We start from the raw sequence: 21,939 nt of genomic DNA, 5'->3' as shown, positions 1-21,939 counted from the left end.
GCAAAAACTTAAAATTTTCTTGCAAAAAATGCAGTTTTGCAGGGCAAATCTCGGGGCCCTCCCTTTTCCCTCCAAAATTTCAGAAAGTTTGTTTCATTTATATCCCGTATAAAAAAATGCACAAATAAATAAAATTTTAAAGTGAACAAAAGTATAAAAAAAATGCCGAAACTTTCCTTAATTTAGTCGCAGTAATATTTAATAACTGAAACATATTTTTTTTTAAATTATAGAACATATTTTTAAAGATTTTTAACATAATATGAAACTGCAAATGATAATTAATCAAGAATGCTGTTAGAATAACTGTTCAAAATTAATATAAACAGGTCTTGATTTTAATTTGAATGTTTGGTTTCACAGCTTTTGTAATGAAATGTAAGCAAAAGAATAAAGAACTTTCAAAATATCAGAAAAAATCTCGAGGGCTTGGAGCTCCCTAAAATTGTGGGAACCCAAGGCAGTTGCCCACTTTCTCTATTTAATAATCTGGCCTTGCAAATAATGGTTTATCTGTAGGTGTGAATAACGCTATTAAATTTTAATTATTACCATAAAATCTAGAGGCACTTAAAATGATATATGATGAGTCATGAGGAGGTAATCAAGTTACAGGTTTTAAATATTACCTGAAATTTTTTACGTAATTAATTCTTTTTACATGCATATAAACATATGTAATATTATAGTAAAATGCAGTAGTTTAATACATTATGCTGTTCTTAGAAATTCAAATTTTTAATATTCAATAAAATGTAAATAAGTTTTTTAAAGTTGAATCCTATAATTTTTACATATTTCTGAAGCATCAAAATGAACAATATTTAAGCGCACTTGCACACATTTAATCTAATTAAAATATCCAGTTGGAAAAGTCGCTTTCATCAGCATTGACAAACTTCTGATTACTTTCATCTTCAGTTGAATTTTTATAAGATATGTTGTTGTAAGCTAGAAAATGATGCAAATGTAAAGTAGATAGTTTGAATAAAAATAATTTTTAGTATACATAACGAATATAATTGTTGAATACAAATATGATTCTGTAACTATTTTCAGTTTAGTATTTCACAATCTTATCACTTGTCATATCTTTCGAGCATAATTAACTTCTATATTTTGTTTTCATTTAATATCATATCTTTTCTCATTTCAGTTCCTAAATTCCTACCTTTAAAACAATCAAAAGTAAAGCATATGAAAACTATTACTGTTGATAGTGTTGATAAAGAGTGCAAAACTGTTTCAAAAAATGAGAGTAAAGAGATACCAATTGTTTCTGATATTGCATGTAAGTATTGCTCTTCGTGAAGTAGATATGATTTCAGTTTATTTTCTCATATTCTACAGTATTATTTCATTTTGATTTTCTTGCAGAAATTAAATTTGTTATGCAGTTTTAACATTGCTGCTTAATTTCTTTGTTGACAAGAAATATTTCAAAATCATATTAATGACTTGTGTACTAATTAATGAAGGGTTGTTATTTTCCGAGAAAATGCCTTATCTTTTAAATGATTTTACATTACAAAGCAAATCTCTTTATAACAATTAAAGGTTTTTCATTTTTTCCTTCAAAAAAAGTGTGATACCACTAAATGTAAAATTGAATAATATTTTGTCTTTAAAAAATTAAATTTTGTAAGGTTATATCACTTTTTAGAGATTATGTATCATTAAAATATTTTTTAATAACTTGCAAATATATTTTCCAACACCTTAGAAATTTTATATCGTTGAAACAATTGTATATCCTCCCTTTATTATTTCTTAGTCAATAAGCATAGTTCTGTCACAAAAATGTGGGAAGAAAGATTAGAATATAAAAAAATAGACCACCTGGATTTTTTCATTCTGAATCATCCTTCTAATGTGCATGGGTTTTTGTATTGCATGCACATTGTCCATGAGCAGATCTGTGACAAACATTTCTGAAATATGATTAACAAACTAAAAACTTATTTAGATAGGCACGCGTTTTTTAGTTTTGCATTTATTGATTAGTATATTTGGGAAATGTTTACGAAAGTGAAGATTGTTTGTGACCTTATTAGTGAAAATGATTTTTTGTTTTGTTTTCTGAGCATTAAAGTGTATTTAATTAATTTTAATTAAAAAAATAGAAATTGTTTTTCACCTATTGTGCAATAAATAAAGTAGAAGAAATGAAGTGATATCATTTTTAGATACATCCGTAAAAATTCAGGATTTTTTTTTTTTATAAAAGCTGGAAAAATCAGAGAAAATCTAACAGCAGAAATGATCTCCACCCTGATAAAGCCTTGGAAAAATAAAGTCAAAATGTTTTGCTGTAAAATTTTTTTGAAATTGGATGTAATATTTTTTTTGCATTCTTGATACTTTTTTATCGACAGTAGAAACATTTTTCTTGCTTGGATGGATTTCTAATTATAATTTAATACTTTTATGCATATATTTTTAGTACTCATATGAAATGTCTTACGGTTACTAAAAATACGACGGTTATTTTTTAATTTAAGGTTTGTTTATAAATGAATGTTATAATGACGCGCTATCGCCGCTGTACGCATGTGCGTCTACTGTCTGCATGCTTTGCATTCATATCATTTGTATTCATCTCGTCTGTCTTTGCTTCGAGCTCTAAAAGTCTATAATGTCTAATAAATTTGAGTTGCCAGCCGACTGTGAGATACGATCTTTAAATTAGATTCACGAGTACAAGAAACTTAGTAACAGCGGAAAATAATCGTCAGATTTGTCAAGTTTACGGTGATAATGCTATGAATGACAGTAAAAATCGAAAGTGGGTGAGTGACCAGAAGCGATCAGGTTAATGTGCATGATAAGCCATGCCTTGGCCGATTTCCCCCTATTTCTAAAAATTTGGTTTATGATGTGATCAACAAAATGCAAGAGGACCAACGATTCATGACTTTAAATCCCTCAATTAATTTTCTTTAGGTTTTAAGGCCAGTTTATGCACCATTGTCTCGAAGAAGAAGAAAAAAAAAAAAAAAAAAAACTGAATTAATGAAAATTGTGTTTTGTCAGTAGATTTTAAAACTGCATTCTGTTTATCACGAAACAAAAAGATCGAGCCATGCTTTATGGTTTTTTTTTACTCGATACGGTAATGAAGGAGATGAATTTTCGGACGACAACATTACAAGAGATGAAACTTACATGCTTCACGTGACTCTTGAGCCCAAACAAAGTTAATTGAACGGCGATACACACTGCGCCAACCAAAATGAAAGCCATATACTGTTTCAGCACGAAAGACCATGGCAACTGTCTTTTGGTACATGAAAGGAATTTATTAGAGGATTTTATACCGGGAGGTGCAACATTCAATTCTGATGCTCATTATATTACCTTGAGAACTCCAGAGTGCCATGTTGTACAAACGGCTAAACCTAATGACTTTCGATGTGCTGCTGTTCCATGACAGTACAAGGCTACATGCTTTTGCACAAATATAAGATCTAATTAATTCTTTTGGGTGGGATCACCTGGATCATTCACTAGTCCAGACCTTGCCGATGGACTAGTGAATGATCGGAGGAGGACCACTAGTCCTCCTCCGATTTCCATCCAGTTTGTCCCAAAGTGTTCGTATGTTTAGGTACTTAAAGGATTTCCTGTTAGTCAGCGACAAAGACGAAGTGAAAACTGCAGTCATGGATTAGGCTTCTTCACAGACGACAGATTTTACGTTGGGATGAGATTCAAAAACTTGCTGAAAAATGTGACAATTGTTTGAATAAAAACGGAAAACAAGGTGAAAGTATGAAGCAGAAAAGTAAATGAAAGTATGTAGAATATGGAGAAAATATTTTTAATGATATTTAGTGTTTTTCTTATTAAAAGGCGGTCCTTATTTAAAATATAACTCTCGTATATACATAAATTAGTCTGTGTCTTTTTACAATTTTGTATTAAATCTACAAGTATGATTTATAAGAGTTTCAGTCATTTATAGCTTTAATTGCAGTAATGTGCGTTGGTAGTTTATTGTAGAAATTTTTTTCTCGCATATCTACAAATTTTCCAGCTAAAAAAAAACATTTATGTCTTCGTACTATGTGTGTTATACAAAGTGTAGAAGATTGAGAACTATTTTTAATATGCTTCAAAATAATAATGAACAATAATATATTCTGCTGTAGACAGAATAAGGTTTACTTGCTGACAATTAAATAAAGATTAATATTTAATTATAGAATCATTATATTAAGGCTCATTTAATCGATTTCATGTCCTATATATTAGTTTTATTATTTCATAAATTATGTTATTTAATTAATGATAAATAGCAAGGAGAGTTATTTTTTTTTTATTTTAAACAACTGATCGACAGTTTTAAACATTGTGATGTAAATTATATTGTATTTTTTCATTCAATTTTGGTTATAATACGTGAAACTTCTTTTCATATAAATTTACTTCATTTCTTAATCTTGATTTATTGTTATGTTAACTATATTTTTTAAAATAAATTATAGATAGAAATGAATATTTAAAAATGCTATTGTTTTGTAAAGTTTTCACTCTAAAACTGCTGATTCTTTATAAAAAGCTTCTGAAATGCTTGAAGAAATGGTAACTGATATTCAAAGAACTACTGCAGGAAAATCAGTATGGTCTCTTTCTCCTTATTCAAAGTCTGATGCATCCAGAGTGTCAGTAAGGTTTGTTTGTAAAGTTTTAATTATTTTACATTTAAATGAAGTGCAAAAAAAAAAAAAATGTATTCTGAAAAGCTTTTAGTTGGTTATAGTTAAGTTTATTTGCTGTTGTCACACAGTTCGTAATTTCATTTAAATGTGTGAACTTTGAACATATGACCTTATATGAAGTGTTGAAAAATATGTTTATTTGTAATTATAAGCTCTAAAAAATTTAATTAAAAAAATTTGACATTTTTAATCCAGAATTTTTATGATACTCTAATATAAGCATTAAGTAAATATAAAGCCTTGAGAAAATTGTAAGCATTAATAAAAGCGGGAAGGAAATAAATAACTATTATTTTCTTATGTTTCATTTATCTAAATTTTGAAAGTCGAATTAATTTAATTTTCCTCGGGAGAAAATACATTTGTTTTATGGTTTTTTTTAAAAGTAATTAATTCTTTTTTACCTCTTTACTGTTTATAAAATATTTTAATTGAGTAAATTCTGAACTTTCTGATCTCTTGACAAATTAATTATTTAATTTTATTAAAGGAATTGATTTCGATTTATAATGTTTCACTCATTTTTATTTTTTCTTTTAACTCAAGATATTTAAATTGTTAGTTTCCTTTAATGTTGGAAAAAAGAATTTTAGAAAAAAAAATTCCTCTTAAGAATGTATCTTCATGTTGATGTATTATCATTAATTTATTTTTGGTCAAAATTAATTTGGCTCATTTAAAAATTTTTTTCTCTCTTCCATTATGGTTCCTATCTTTTTGTTAAAAAAAATAAGAAAAAAATTATGCCTTATATTTATTTAGCAGCATTCAGGATTTCCTTTAAAATTGTATAACAATTTTTATATTGTGTACAGTTTTTGTTTTAAATTCTGTGAAAAATATGTGTAGAATAAATTGTGATTGGCACTTGTTTTATTTATATATGTATAGAATATATCCAATTGTGTTCCAGTTTTATTTAAATTTTTATAATTTTTTTCCTTTCTGTTTATTATAGCAGATTTGTGAATTTAGCAATTTGAAAAATAAAATTTTTTTGCACACAGCGTATTTTTCGTTATCAATATTGCGTGATAAATTTTTAGTCTGAGCAAGAAAATTTGGTATGAAACTGTATTATTGAACATTTTAAAAACTCATGTTATACCACTTTTAGATGTGATACAAGATTTTTCTCTACAGTATGGCAGTGAAGTTGAATTAACATATTATAAGCGTTTAGTTCTTAATGGTTAATTGCTATTATCTATACTTTAATTTAATTTCGTTTTTTATTTATATTGCGTTTTTAAGTAAGATGAGCATTATTTTGAGATGGATTCATAATTTTGAATTGTGACCCAGATGACAAGGTTTCTACTTGAGTCAACAACGCTTTCTCCAAACTTTTGCAACATATTAGCAGGTTATTTTACAAAAGATTTATGATTAATTTCTGGCACCATTTTCTTCTATGAAGAATTTAATTTTAATATAAATGAATTAATATTTATAATTAATAATGAATTAACTGATATTAATATAAATTTCAATAGTATAATTTAATGTTAGTAATTAATAATAAATGAATGAATATGAAGAAATTAATATGAACATTCTACCATGTAGATATTCTAGTTAATTATTTGATATATACTACCATTTCTTTGTTGCACTTTCTAAGAGACCAGAGGAAAGTGATAAAAGTTGGGGGAAAATATTAACCACATGAAACAATTAATATTAACTACTACTTAAGTTTAATCTGACAGGACTAACAAAAAGTGTTATAAGAGCAGAACAAAATGGGAGATTAATACTGTATATGCTAAAATGACAACAGTAAGAGTCTTGACTATCATTAGGTTTTAGAGGTAATTCAAAATATAGTCGGCATTCATAATGTTTCAAAGCTTTGAGTTTCAGAAGATGACGATATGTATGTTCATTGTATTGGATCCAGTTTATTTATATTTACTTTCATTGTTTGAATCATGTTTCTCTATTTAAAAGCATGCGTTTAATTGTTATATGATATATTTTTATTGTTTAAATTTTTTTTTCCCAGATTTGATGAGGATGGAAATATGATGAAATTGTTTATTAATTGCTCAGCTTTAAATCTGCATGGACTTATTACTGATTTAGTGGACAGAAAATTGTTCATAAGAATTAACGATTCGCCTGAAAAGATAATAAGTTTTGGTAAGTACTTTAAGACTAGTAATTGGAGGATTAACCTTGAATTTTCTAAATATCAAAGCTGTAAATTAATATAATTGCTTGAATATTGTTAAAAACATTTTTGATGAATTGCATCCACAGAATAGTACTACCACGAATTATATTGATTTGCGTATTAATTGTTGCTATGATGCAGTTAAGCTAAAGTAGAGAACTGACTAAAAAAAATTCTTTGTATCACATGAAAAGTTATGTTATCTTCATCATATTCTCTGAATTTGCTATATTTTGTGAAACTAGTTATGTTTAAATCTTTATTGTGATGAAAATCGTTTATCGTATTGCCAACCTTTATATGTAATATTCATGAACTGTGACGCATCAAATTATGAATCGTTTCTTAAATTTTGAATTGCCACATTTTAGTTTAACATATAGTATCATGTGATAAAGAAAAGAGCTGTCTAAAAGCTTTAGTGTTCAACGATAGAGCTCAGTTTTTCTGCAGAAGTTTGGGAAGAAAGAGGATGCCGTCTCAGGTATTGTTCTCGTCATCCGTGTCAAAATAACCCTCGTGTTAGTTCAGAAAACGGGGCATAAATATATCGAAATTAAATTGAGTTTTTTCCGTTTTATGGGAACTTTGATTTATGGGATTCAAAAATACTTTATATTATCATTAGCTTATTGACTTTGGTCTTGATCTTTTTGCTCCATGTAAAATTGTTGTATTAAATTTTAAGCTTACAAATTATGAATATTTAAATTTGGCCTTGTACAATTGACAGAATGCCACCTGAAGATCTTGATATTTTCACTATACTGAATCTTTATCTGTATTATTCATACATTTTTGCCTACCATTTTGGAAATGAGAAAAAGTATCTGTATTAATCTTTTTTTTTTTCCTTTGGATTTTTAGAATTTCCTACTGCTTATGAAGAAAACTTTAAAGGTAAGACAGTTAGAAATATATAAAAAAATTTCTATTGTTTTTATAAGTATGCATAATGTTTCTTTTGTCTTGATAAATCCGCGTTTGTTTGACGTTGACGAGACCAAAACTCGTGAAAAAAGTATGCAAAAAATAGAAAAGATGTTAATTTTTTGAATGATTTCTTATTTGAAATTCTCATGGATTTTATTTTCACTTAAAAAAATCCTATCTATATATAATAATTCCCCAATACAAAAATTTGCATCCTTAATTAAAAAAAAAAAAAGACACTTTATTTTAAACTTTTGTGAACACCATATACTGGAGTAAGGCACAAAAGCGATTTCATTTTTTAATACTTAAGTTTTCTTTTTTCCTTCGACTGAGATAAGACACTAAAACAAATCTATTTTATACTGGTGATTTTTCACGTGAACCTTCATGGTTCATTCAACATATGTATCGCCTGCAGAATTGCATTTTATTAATTCTGCAGAACTGTAGTTGATTATTCACGATATTGTTTAAGTAATGAATAGATTCAGAATCTTAGTGAATAATTTAAGGAAAATGTTGGAGAAATGGTTACAGTGTTTATGTAATAATGTAATTTTGTGTTTATGTAATTTTTTAAATGATAGGTATAATATATTGCTCTTGCTCTGGAAGTATATTTTTTGCTGAAACCTTAATAATGTATAATGTTTTTTTTTTTTTTTTTTTTTTTTGGTAGTGTCGGTTGTAATGTAGCTCAAATGAATCCTAGTTTTAAGTATGTTGGACAAAAGTTAAGAAGAATAAATTGATAGTTATACTCCAGCTTACCTTAAATTATAGCATTTCTACAAGAAATTGCATGTCTTGCACAAAATAGTTTATATTAGACTTGAGTTCTTATAATCTATGTGTATTTTTTAAATTTTATTTTTATGTCTTTTATTCCTTCATTTTATAAGCAAGGTCAGAGAGAATCACTTTTTAAATTAACAATTTAGAGGATGAATTTTCTTGGATTTGATGTTAGTTCACAGTTTTTGAAAATATCCTAATCATTAATATAAATTATTAATTACGATTATCATAATTTCGTGCTGAAAACATGTTAAAAGATACTATAATTACATTAAACTTAAGCTACTATAATTACATAACTTGTTTATAAATGTGGGATCATTGGAAACAAATTTTTCTTTTAAATTTGATTATTAATAAAGAGCGTTCATGTTAATTCTGTGACGATTTAAGGCATATTTTAATTATTCATATTTATATTAGAGAGCAGAAAGAAATTTTAAATACGACTGTAAAAACCAAAAAAGTTTCTGCATTCATTTATTTTTTAAATAAATGAATGAGATGCAGTGAAAATTTTTAAATTGTATTTATTTGTATGTAAAATACATTGTCTTACATATGATCGATGTCTGAATTATTTAAATTTATTCTGTCAATTTTTACTTGAATTTAATATTTTCTCATTGTGGTAGATATTTTTATTTTTGAACATTTATGGACAGTTTTAAAATATGGGTAGAACTAGCAATGTCATGTTTTTTTTCTTCTGACTTAAAGTGACTTTTCTTTCAAAATATTTATATATCTTGGTGGATGCGAAAACAACAACACCCCCCACACATTAAAATTTTTTTTTTATTGACTGGCATAGCCGTCGTTTTTATTTATGATATATAATATTTGTGTGTGTGTGTGTGTGTATTTAACATTAATATTATATAAAAAATTATTATATATATATTATTAATTAACGGTCATAATATTGCGATAATATAAAATATTATGCATTTTTAATTTTAGTTGAAACTGAGGACAACAGTTTCGTAGAAATTACTTTAAAAAAGAAATATAAGGCTGTTATTGGGAAATTTACCTGTGATGAAGTGGATTCTGAGTCTTCCCAAGTTGTGCCATTTCAGAACATTCCGTGGAACGTTTTTGAGCCTTCAGATGAACGTAATATTTTTTTAAAAAAATTCTGATTAATAAAAAAATGCCTATTTTATTTTATTTTCGCACTAATTTTATAAGTACTTGTTTTCATTTCAGTAATATTTTGGTCATGCAAACTGACAAGAAAAATTCCTGTAAATCATAATACATTTTTATTTACATTTCTTCTACCTCCTGGAACTAAAATGTGGGTTCCTCTTGGAAGTCACGTGCATATCAAATCATATATTGAAGGTATGTATACTAGTTACAATTTTTTATTTATCTAGAATGCATTTCAAATTATGTAATACATATTTTTCTGTAAGGGAAATATTCATAAATGTGAAAAATGATATTATTTTGTGAAATTAAAAGGATTCCTGTAGTTCCTGCGCTTCTGTATATCGAATGTTGCGTTGCAATTGGCTAATAAAGGCTTGAATTGGAAGAATAAAATGTCTTATAATCTTTACTCAGATTTGCATATTAATAAAAATTGTTTTTAAAGCATGATGGTTCTTTTTCAGTTATGAAGTAATCGTTCTTTAATGAAGAAAATCAATATTTTAATTTCTTTATCAAAATTATTTATTTTGGTTTGCTTCTGCTAATATTAAGATTAAGTAAAAGTCTCAATGAGTATATTAGAACAATATTTAATGTAAAATTTTCTAAATAAACTGAAACTTTCTAAGAAAATGTAGATAAATATTTAAATGCACATTTTTGAAAAATCACTAAAATGATATAACTTTAAATTTTTAAAAAATTATAAATTTTGTGCTGTAAAATAATAACGTTTTTAATTCAGAAATGAGCAATTTTTAAAAAAGAGAAAAATGAAAAAGACTGAATTAAATTTAATTCATTTAACTACTTTTTTTAAAATGTGCTAGCTTAAAATTTTTTGTTGAAAAATTTATAAAGCTTTGATGTTTTATTTCACTTACCTTATGTATGGCGAAAGAATTTAAACAAATTGAATAAAGTCATTCTGTGCAAGTTTCGTTATTTTCTTCTGGACCGTTATTTTTCGTATAAGTTTTGCACTTTTAAGGGCACTTTCATATTAGAATGGCTCTTGATAATTCTCAGTCAGAATAATTAATTACATTAAAATTGCGAAGAAGATTAAGTTTGCTAAATTTAAAAGTATATTTTGTTTAGCTTAAAAATGATTTTTCAATTTTAGCAGTGTGGTTTTTTTCCTATTATCGTATTTCTAAAAATAGTTAAGCTATAATTGTAATTTGGCCTGAAGTAGGATATAGTAATTCCTGTCATTAACACTTTTTGAGAAGCCTCAGGGGTGGAAGGAAAATCATTAAAAACTCTTACATAATTAAATAAGTATATGAAAATACAGTGAAACCTCTCTTAATGAACATAATTTGTTTCCGAATTTTACTCGTAATACGAAACACTCATTAAGCGAATTAATTTTTGCCATTGACATCCATTTAAAATAAGAAAATCCATTCCTAGAAAAAATACTCAAGTTTTTTACTATATAATTTAGTATTTATAACGCACGCGTTATTTACAAGAAAGTTTTCTAAAGACATTTGTCTTTACCTAAACTTCAAAATTTAACAAAAATTAGTCACAGCATTATCATTAAATGAATATGTAACGCGCTTATCTTCTGTCTTTCGGTGATGCTTCTCAACGTTCGATGCTTTATCTTCCCGTGTTTTCAGCATCTCCCTTATGTTGTTGCTTTGTTGAATATATTTACTTCTTCTCCTGATGAAATCTTATTCGCAGCTTTTTGCTGTGACACAGAATGGCTCTCCATAAGTTCGTCGGTCGTTCTGGTTACGTTTTTCTTGCAGCTTAGCATTGCTTCTACTTCTAGTTCATTAATTTTGGCCAGAGACATAATCTCGTCGATTAAGATTTCAAGGGCACTTGTTCAAACTCCTCGGAGTCGCTTTCGACCATGCTGTTCGATCAAAATTTCTTCCATGTAGATATAAAGGTTCTCTTCAAACAAGCACTCAATTCAGATTGATACAGATAAATGTGACATTACGGTGTCTACTTTCTGTACGTTATGTGAAACATCGCTCGTTAAACGAGTCACTTTACATTTTGTCTTGCCAATTTGCAAATCACTCGTTATGCGAAGTTTGACTGTGTGAGGAAATCGACAAAAAGTATTGTAAGTACGAGAAAATGTTAAAGGTGGGAGTATAAAAATTGGTGAGAATTAGTAGAAAACATAATGAATTTAGTAAAAACTTTAACTGTGATAAACTATATAGGAAAAGACGAATCTATAAAATGAGCATGCTAATTTTATTAAAAGGCAATCATTGCTAGTTGTAAATGACTTCAGTGTTGATATGATACGAGCTGATTTTCAAGGTAGAATTAACATGATTATAAAAAATCTTTTTTATCCGTTTTAATATAGGTGTTTAATAAATTTCGCCTTCATTCTGCATGTTTTCATATTATGAATTTATAATACATCAGCTTTTTCAATGAAATTTTATATAAATCTTGTGTGGGGTAAAAAAGTTTTAGCAGTTACGTTTTAACAACTGATCAAGTTTTGTTTAAACTAGTATTTTTATATTTCTCATAATTGTTGTAGAAGTGTATTTGTATTTAATAATGATAATAATAATAAAAAAAAAAACCCGAAGCAATTTTTTTACCTTTCTTTAACTTATTTATTTTTATAAACTTTTCACATCTTTTTTGTATTCTTCTTTCCTGGTAAGATTCCTATATAGTTGATGGTTTTAAATGTTACAAAACTTTAGAGATGATTTATTCATTTATATCTGAACGAAAAAAATTCTTTCTTTGAATAGTTTTGTTCAAAATATTTTATGTTTATGCTCCTGAATTCTGTATGAGAATTTTTTGTTTGTCAGATCTTGTTTGAAATATTTCAACAATTATTTACTTTTGTCTTTTGTAATCTTTAAATCTTAGTAGTTGTAGTCTTTTATTCTTAAAATGTTCAAATCTGTTATAAATCATTCTTGATATGTATTGATAAACGTATGAAATATTAAAAAAATTTTTAGGTATAGAAGTTATTAGGAGCTATACACCTGTTGTTTCATCCCTTGATGTCGAAACATATATGTGTGATGAATTAGATGGATGCAGATTAGTTTTAATGATAAAAATATATCCTACGGGTATAATGACTCCTGTAATCAATCAGTGTAACTTAGGTGAGCTTTTATTATTTATTATTAACCTGCATTTTTATAATTTTTAAAACGAAGATTTTTAGAATTGTATATATAATCAGTAATAAAATTTTATATCGAATCAAGAACAGATTAAATTGTTTAGTTCCCTTGTGCTGAAATACTGTGGAAACTTTCGAAAAATACTGCATACAAAAATAATACAATATGCACTACAGTCATACAGGCGGACATTCTTCTACGGTCCGTTAAAGAAGTATTCGGACTTTACTCTTTATTCTGAAGCTGATTACCGTACATTGAAACTGTGAATGCTTGTCGCTGTAGAACTATATGCTTGAAATATTTCTTCGTTTGAGGATTTATCTTCATGTTTAGATTTACACGAAGTCAATTTTTTCAAATAGCAATATCTAATTTCTAATTCATTTCTGAATTCTCTAGATTAAAATAGCTGAAATACATTTAAGATTTTGAATTGACTGTTAATGAGTTATAAGCAATAAGCATGGAAATTTGAATTCCTTATGTTAAATTAGAGTTCCTGTTTCTTTTTTAAACATCTTTCTAGATATGATAAAAAATAATTATATCTTTCAAGATTCTTTGGAGAAAGCTTTTATTATGCCTTAAAATACTCAATAAACAAGAAAGAAACTATTTTTAAAATTACGAAAGCGTATTTTATATTTTTATTTAATTTTTAAATTTACAAATTAATTTTTTTTAATTGAAATTCATAAAAATTTTAACGCTCATCGAAAGAGCAAGATTTAAAACACCAATATTCCAATTTTATCCATTTCTGTCATAACTTTTAAGATATGTAGCAAAACCCGAAAGCTTTCAGAACAGCATGATTTCCGCTTTTTTTTGGGGGGGGGGTATCAACTTCGCGAAAGGATTTTTTAGCAGGAATAAAAGAAATCATTAAAATGGAATTGAAAATCAAAGCATGTCTTTCAACATTGCTTTAAATAAAGTTAATTTTTTTTTCTTTCAAAATAAATGCAAAGATTAGAGGAGAAAAACGATGCACGTAACAAATTCTGTTCTTGCATTTCAAATGTGGCTTTGTTTCAAACAAATGAGAGCCGATTACGATTGAAAACATGATTTATATGATTTTTAATAAAAGAAAAAACACAAGAAAAATTCTGTATTAAGAACAAAATTTATGTAGAATATTGTACATTGAATATTTATGTGATTGTTACAAAATTTATGTGAATAACTAAAACATTATTGCATAAAATGTAAAAGCAACTACTTGTGCGTTGGATTTTGCAGTGCCACTAGTCTGTCTCGAAATATTTTTTTTTAATGAAATAAAAGCTTATGAATATTTCGATTCTTATTTTTAAAAATTTAAAACGCGCTCTGTTGAAGAAAGATTAAGTAAAAATTGATTTTAACGTATCGTTTGGAGGAAATTTGAACGTGCAACCCACCTGCATAGTGGTTTTTATGTTTCAGTTATAAGGAAATTTTTCAGAAATGAACGTTTGACTTTTATTTTTCAGGTGCTTATTTTTTGATAGTTTAAATTAAAAGAACTTTTATTTTAAGTTTGTCATATCCATATTAATTGCTAGCTTATTAAAAAATTGATAATTTTATACAATAGGCCAAAGTACTATTTATCAATTATTTATTTCTAATTAATTGTACAAATAAAAGCATGGATTTGGCATTCTTATTTATTTATCTATCAATGCTAATAATATTATACATAATTTTTTTTTCTATGAGCAAAGTTACCGTATTGACTAAAATGAAAACTTGAATAAAGGAAAGTATTTATAGAGTTTCTTATTCCCTATATTTGCATATATTGAAACAGCTCCTAAATCTTATTACTCATGTCTTTGGTTATTTTGAATCCATTTATCTAAACTTTTATATCTGGGGATTTTTCATTATACAGAATCAGGTAAAAGATGGAAAATTAGGGGTTGTTATTGGACAATTTGAAGATTATGAAAAAAAAAAAAAAAAAAAAAAAAATCCTGATGGCTCCTTATGTGAATGACATTTTTACTTTGAATTTAAAATTTCTAGATTATGAACAATAACGAATATCCGGATACTTTTTTGATGGATTGTGCATTGTAACTAATCAATCGAAGTATTTTAAAATGATTAATATAAAATAATCATTTTTAAATGTGGCTATATTTTTATGATTGTAATTATTTGGTAATAAATTTTATTTTATTTTAAATACTGTTTTGAGTTCTGCATGCTTTTTATGCTTTTGTTTCTAAAAGTCGTTTTATATTTCAGAAAGAACCATAAAATTCGATTTATTTTTAGTTTTTAAATAACAATTTGTAATAATTATGAAATGCTAGATGTCTTGTGATAATTGCAGAATGGAATACTTTACAATTAAAATAACTTTATTTTTGGTTAAAAACGAATGTTTAGTTGTTGTCATTTCACTGTCTCATTTGATTCGATTCCATTATAATTCTACAGTTGATAGTTTCAAACACCGAATGCTAATCGTTTTAATTTTAAATTTTCAGGGGAGTCTTTGTGGATAAGTAATTATGCTGGTAATTTTTCTGAAACGCTATTATTGAATTGTGATTCTGCTATAATGCTTGCTGCTGGAACAGGCATTACTCCAATGGTTAGACTTATTAATTGGATATTAACTGCTAAAGATAAAAAAAGGTATGGAAAAAGATGTTTGAATTTATTCAATCTTCTCATAAGATTTGATGTGGTTCCTCCTGCTTCTTCTCCTTTATCTATACTTATATAAAGCTCAATATGTGTGTGTGTGTGTGTGTGTGTGTTGGCGCTCTACAGGCCAGACCGTTGGCCTACAGCTACCAAATTTGGTACATGTATACCTTGAAGGTCGGGAATGTGCACCTGGGTTCCCTTTTTTTGAATTTTTAATTAGAATTTTAATTATTAATTAAAAACTAACTTTCCCGCCAACCAAATGAGTAAGGCTTCAGTTCCCCCCCCCCACGCTAATGAGGCTGGGCTTAAGATTTTTCGGCCGATTATTTCAAACGATTCTGTTTATTTTCTTAATGTTTGATGCATTTAAAATTAAACATTATTAATTAATCGATCTTTCAGATTAATTCTGAAGTACTTTTGAATAAAAATGAAACAGAATAAAGGAAATTAAAAATTTCTAATCTGCATAGTGTTACCCCAACTGGCCTAGAAAAATCCACGCATTTGCGTTACTGTAACTGGCTTTGAAAATTCACGCATTTTCATTGTGTTCTGATTGTTGATAACTATTATCAACGGATGGTACTTGATTTAAGTTATTTTTAGGTTAGTTGCATGCTTTTGTAATTAAATTGTATTTATGTTAGTTATATATTTTTTGTATATGCTTATAGTTTTAAGTACATCGTTTTTTAAGTAGTTTTTTTTAACCTGTTTTCAACCGATTATTTTAAACGATTCGTTTTATTTTCTTAGTGTTTGATGCATTTAAAATTAAACATTGTTAATTAATCGATCTGCTCATGATGAATCTGAGAAAATTTTGTTGACAAATTCTTGAAATATTACATAAATTAAGAAAGATATTCTTTAGTGCCCATAAAGTTTCAACGCTCAGTGACTGTTTTCAGTAATCATATTACAAAAAAAAAAAAAAAAACCTTTGTTTTGGTAAAAAATATTATTATATTAATTACATATTAATCCTTTCCACTTTAATTTAAATTATAAATTCTACGGGAGCTAAGAGAAAATTAGAGAGATACATGTTACGTTATAACTGAAGGCCTTTATAATAGTATGAGTGAATTATATGACTATCAAAGTTTGAAGTTTTAAAATATATTGATGAAGAAGCTATTAAAATAGGAATTGCATAAAATATTTAATTATTAAAATTTTAACGAACATTAAGATTGGCGAACCGGCTGGTCGCCAAAGGCGGCTAGTTATGTTATAAATGTATGTTGTTTTGTAATCTAAAACATTCAAAGTTTTCAATAACAATTTAATTTTAAAGAAACAAATATTTTTGTTTGAAAGCTGTTTGGTTAGTTAAATGTGCAAAATCTTTTTCGCTATCACATCTGGCAGATTAACAAAATATTAATATCGAGATAACTGGATTCAGATGCGATTCTCTTTTCTTGAAATGTGTATTTTCTTATTTACTAAGAATTCTATTTAACCAAAAATCACCAATTTTGTGAGCTAATTCTAAACTTTTATGTCATATCAATAGGTTACATTTAGTTCAAGCTAACCTTATTGTAACCTCCTGTAATATTAGTAAAAAATAAAAGTTCTTGGTATGAAAAAATCATACTTATCCAATCCAAATGGTCTTGGATAAGCATAATTCCCAGTTGGATAATAATTCCATTGGGCATATTATCCAACTGATATTGAGAATTGCGAGATTTTAGTTATAAATAAGCAAAACTGCAATCAATTGTTGATTCTATAAAATCTTATCTCCAATAAGAAATTCATAAAATTAACCAAATATCCTGTGTAAGTTTAATAAGGCGCTGATACCAGATAATCGACGCATTATCAATCGTGAAATTAACAGAGAGACACAAAGTGTCGAATTTGTGTTTTATGAGCTTTTAAAGAGAATTGGTTTCTGTAGTTGTATTAGTGTTTTGAGGTATTACTTACGTTAGAAAACACTTAAATAAATTGTATTTCGTCATATGATCTATTACTCACACACACCGAAAGTTATTCGCTTTAGAAATGATAAACCGCAGATGAGAAATGTCTCGTCTACAATAATGTTGATATAAAACCGTCTTGGAGTGAGTTCCCATCAACCACCTTAAAGGCCAAAATTTGTTCAGTGAAAATTATACTGTACTCCTTGTGAGAATGGAGAAGCATTTTCTATTATGAGGAGCTATTGCCTAACTAAGCAATTAATTCTATCAAGTCTAGTTACTATCTGAGCAGTCTGAAGAAGACATTGAACTGAGGCACAAAGAATTGGCCAATCATAAAGGAATGCTCCTTTGTAGGATAATGTTACACCATATGTGATTTTGTCCATCTGGCAAAAGTTATTGGAATCTATAAAAATTTTCTTTAATTTCACATTGCTTGTCATTTTATTGTTGACTGTCTGGAAATAACTCTATGAATGTATGATATGTATAGATATTTTCAATTTAAAAATAATTAAAAATTCTCATCTTTAAAATTAAAAAAAAATATTTGCATTTTAGGTCAGTGCTGTTATTATTTTTCAACAAAACCGAAGAGGATATTATATGGAAAAAAGAGCTACAGATCTGTAGTGAAAAGTATTCCAAGTAATTTCTCTATTAGTATCTTTTTGTAATCTAAATTTTGTCTAGAAGGATACTAGATATTTTTATTTCCTAATTCAAAAAGTTGACTGAGTTAACTGTTATATGCAAGATAATAACTATTACTTTTTACAGATTCCAGGTTGTTCATATTTTGTCAGAGCCAAGTGAAATATGGACTGGTTTCTCTGGAAAAATAAATGATGATCTAATGTATCAGTTACTAACGATGAAGATGCCTGAACTTAAGCAACAGATATTTGTCTGTGGACCGTCACCTTTTACAGAAATTGCTCTTAGGTAAGCCTAAAAGACAGTTATTTGTGAGTGGCATATTAATACTTTGGTTTTAAATAAAATTACTGTTGGAATAAAAGAGCACCTTAGTAAAAATTAATGAAATCTTATCATTTTTCACACATTGGATGAGACGTGGCTCATACAGTACATGATCTGTGAGTATTCTGGATAAATGTAATTATATGATATTTTATGAGAGCAGATGAGTAATGAAAGAACTGTTTAATGTATTTGTGCATCTCTTAAAATGCATAATCAGCATTGTGTGTATATATTTGCCCATTAGGATTGAAAAACTTCTGAATTCACTGTTTTTAAATAATAAACTTGTAGGTAAATTTCATATGGGGTAATTACCAGTAAGTTACATTACTTAAGGGAAAGTTCTACGCAAGTTCTTTAGTTAGTAATTTAGTAATTGAAAACTATTCCTCATGAAAAAGCTTATGCATACTGTTGTTAAAAAGTTAAGCACAATTGGTAATTATTCGAATAATGAAGGAAGTTGAATGACGGAGAGCGTCATACGCAAATGTAAAACAATTATAAAATAAGAAAACTATGCGAAAAAAAGACAATAGTTTTTATTATAAAAAATAGTTTGAAAGAAAACTGGGGATAAGAGGAATTTCTTTTTCACTTGAGTGGTAAACAAGTGAATTAAAAAGGTGATCCTACAATTTAATAACATGTGTTGTCGCTCTTAATAGCTAGGCAGCACAGTGATTTTTCCATATATTTCGGTTACATTGTGGATCAGTTGTGGATTCGAAGAGTTCCAAGCATCACGAAGAGTTCTTTTCAGCTGTTGAACGTACTTTGGAGGGTGCTGAAGAGTTACAAAATTTTTTTCCGGTTATATCACACACATTCTAGGTAAGATTAAGATCAGATGAGTAAGCAGATCACGGTGTGTGTTGGTATTTTTCGTTTGAAGGAAGTCTCCGATCAGGAATGTACACTGACAAGGAGCGTTATCCATAAGCGCCTTGACCAATAAGACCGACACCACTTCGACATTGGTTCGAAAATTTAATTTTTATAGCTTTCAGCAGTACCCAGTCCATTTTCAAAGATATGGAAGATGTTTGGTCAACTAGCATTTGCTTATCTTCGCAACTTCTTTTGACGGACAAATATGTTTTCCCGTGATGTTTCCCTCTTGAAAACGAATTACATGTTCTCACCATATCATTAGCCAATAGTGTTCAGATTAAACTGAGATTGCTCACTGAATATCACACAGCACACACATTGAAAATAAAGATTAGTAAACTAATTTTAAAAAAAGATCTAAATGATTTGCAGCAAGCCATTGATAATTAAATTTTTTATCATCATTTTTAGCAGATTTTTTTCTAGCATTTTGACCTCTTAGCTCCCTCGTCTTCCCCTCCCCCCACATACTGTATTTTTTTTTCCAACACTTCATAAAATTTTTAATCTGGGATCACATTGGCAAATTTTCTGGTTATTTTTTTATTTTTAAATTTGTTAAAGAGGTTTCACATAATGAGTATCATTTTGAGAATCTGAAATTATATGCTAAAAGTTTGGTATCTATCACTTTGTCACAGTCATTTTCTGCATTGAATTCTTTATTCTAGTAAAAAAAAAAAAAAAAAAAAAAAAAAATGTCTTTTAACTGCAAGAGTATGCATAATTTTAGAGCTTTTTTTATATCGTTTTTTGTTTCTATCCTCTTTACACAAGATTACTTGATTCAGTAAAAAAAAGCAACTATACTTGTTGAAATGTTTGTTCGTGTTTATTTCTTTGTATCATTTAGAGGGGGAGATGAACAAGAAAATATGCTAATTAAAAATTACAATGTTGAATTGTGTTACTGTAACTAATAGTTTGGTTTTGCTTCCTGAAACATTTGTTAAAAAATAAACATAATACCGCCCTATGAAAATAATATTGCTTATATGAAGAACTATGTTTTGTTTTGTAAGCTTTAAAATCAGTTTTAAAATAAAAAAAGTATGTATTTATTAATTTTGGGCTTTTTTCCCCATAGATGTTTGGAAGGTTTGGGCTATAATCAAGATGATGTTTATGCATTTACTGGTTCATAACTTAAGCCAGCTTAGTTTATTCAATCATACCAAAGCCTTCCCATAAATACATGTTGCTGTTTCACTGTCCTAATCAAGTAGTTGATTTGTTGGAAGAATACGTATGTTTTGAGGTGTGAATCTTATACACTTTGTCATTGTATCATTCAGAATTTTTTTGCAGAGTAATCCTATTTTTATGGTGTATATAAAATATATAGAGGCATGTGCATTGTTGGATTATGTCATCTTGACACTTTTTAGTAGGATTTACATGTTTATATTTAATGTGAACTTTACATTATTTGTATGTGTGTAAATACTGAATATTTGTGACGGCATTGCATTATTTTAAGATTTTTAACATTAATATTACCGATAAGGGCTTGAATGTAATTTATATTATTAATCCAAGTCACATTTGAAAGATAATAATAAATATGCTTTATAGTCTTAATATATATTCTTAATTTTTCACCTGTTAATGTTTACATTTTAAAAAATGAATTAATGAATAATGAATTATGTACGAGAAAAGTATAACGTTAAAAAGTATGAGATAAATAAATCATATATTCCCTATTTATTTTGATATAAGGCATAAGGTTTTGTAAGTATATTCATCCAAGAAAAGGGTGCTTAGGATTTGAAAACTTAAAATTTAAAAAAATTTCATCATTTTTGATAAAAATTCTTTTTAGCGATGATGATCTGATAAAGTCTAATTAATAGTGTAATTAAAGATTACATACTTCTTCAAATTGTATACTGAAAAGCAGCTATTTACCAGATGTTATTTGTTGTTATTTTAAACATATTTCGGCTATTTTAAACATTTGCTGCTATTTTTAGCATTTATGGTACAACTATTTCAACGAATATATAAGCCAACTGAATAAATTTAATTTTAATAAAACAGTAGCTGGCAATGTGGCTCTTTTATTGAGTTGATGAGTATGTACTCTAAATAAAATATTAAATTAAGTGGAAGGAAAACTCTTAATGATATTTCATGAAAATTGTTAGTTCATTTTGCTGTGCAATTTTACTTCCAAATCCTTTCTTTTGATGTCTTTTATAATGAGTTCCCAAAATCACGAATAAAGAAAAAGAAAGGAATCTCATTTTACACCATATAAAAATGTTGCACCATCAGATTTCATGGTATCCTTTGACTGGAAACCTGCAACAGAATTTTGTGATGGACTTATCTATCAGATTTGCATCTAAGTCTCTTTAAATATTATAAGGTTTAATATGACTATAAAAGGGAGAGTAGTCGAACAGTAATACCGAGGATTTAGGAGCAAATTGACTGAAATTCTGACATTTTGAATGTACAAAGGAAATTTTTAAATATACATGAAATATTTGCAA

At 27.5% G+C, this 21,939-nt stretch overlaps 1 protein-coding gene across 1 annotated transcript in view; it reads left to right on the top strand.

Moving 5' to 3' along the window:
• Positions 1-21,481, top strand: part of LOC129960243 (cytochrome b5 reductase 4-like) — a 37,099-nt gene extending 15,618 nt beyond the window's left edge. Inside the window, exons 8-18 of the mRNA XM_056073507.1 lie at positions 1,157-1,291; positions 4,562-4,673; positions 6,730-6,866; positions 7,768-7,800; positions 9,598-9,753; positions 9,847-9,984; positions 12,777-12,929; positions 15,440-15,590; positions 18,119-18,205; positions 18,338-18,502; positions 20,526-21,481. Of these exons, the coding sequence (XP_055929482.1) occupies positions 1,157-1,291; positions 4,562-4,673; positions 6,730-6,866; positions 7,768-7,800; positions 9,598-9,753; positions 9,847-9,984; positions 12,777-12,929; positions 15,440-15,590; positions 18,119-18,205; positions 18,338-18,502; positions 20,526-20,583 (1,325 nt within the window). The 3' untranslated portion in view covers positions 20,584-21,481. The remainder of the gene's footprint in view (positions 1-1,156; positions 1,292-4,561; positions 4,674-6,729; positions 6,867-7,767; positions 7,801-9,597; positions 9,754-9,846; positions 9,985-12,776; positions 12,930-15,439; positions 15,591-18,118; positions 18,206-18,337; positions 18,503-20,525) is intronic.
• Positions 21,482-21,939: the final 458 nt, after the last annotated feature.

Source organism: Argiope bruennichi, chromosome X2, assembly GCF_947563725.1.
Source record: "Argiope bruennichi chromosome X2, qqArgBrue1.1, whole genome shotgun sequence".
In the NCBI taxonomy this organism is placed as follows: domain Eukaryota; kingdom Metazoa; phylum Arthropoda; class Arachnida; order Araneae; family Araneidae; genus Argiope; species Argiope bruennichi.
This window is presented reverse-complemented; position numbering and strand designations above follow the sequence as displayed.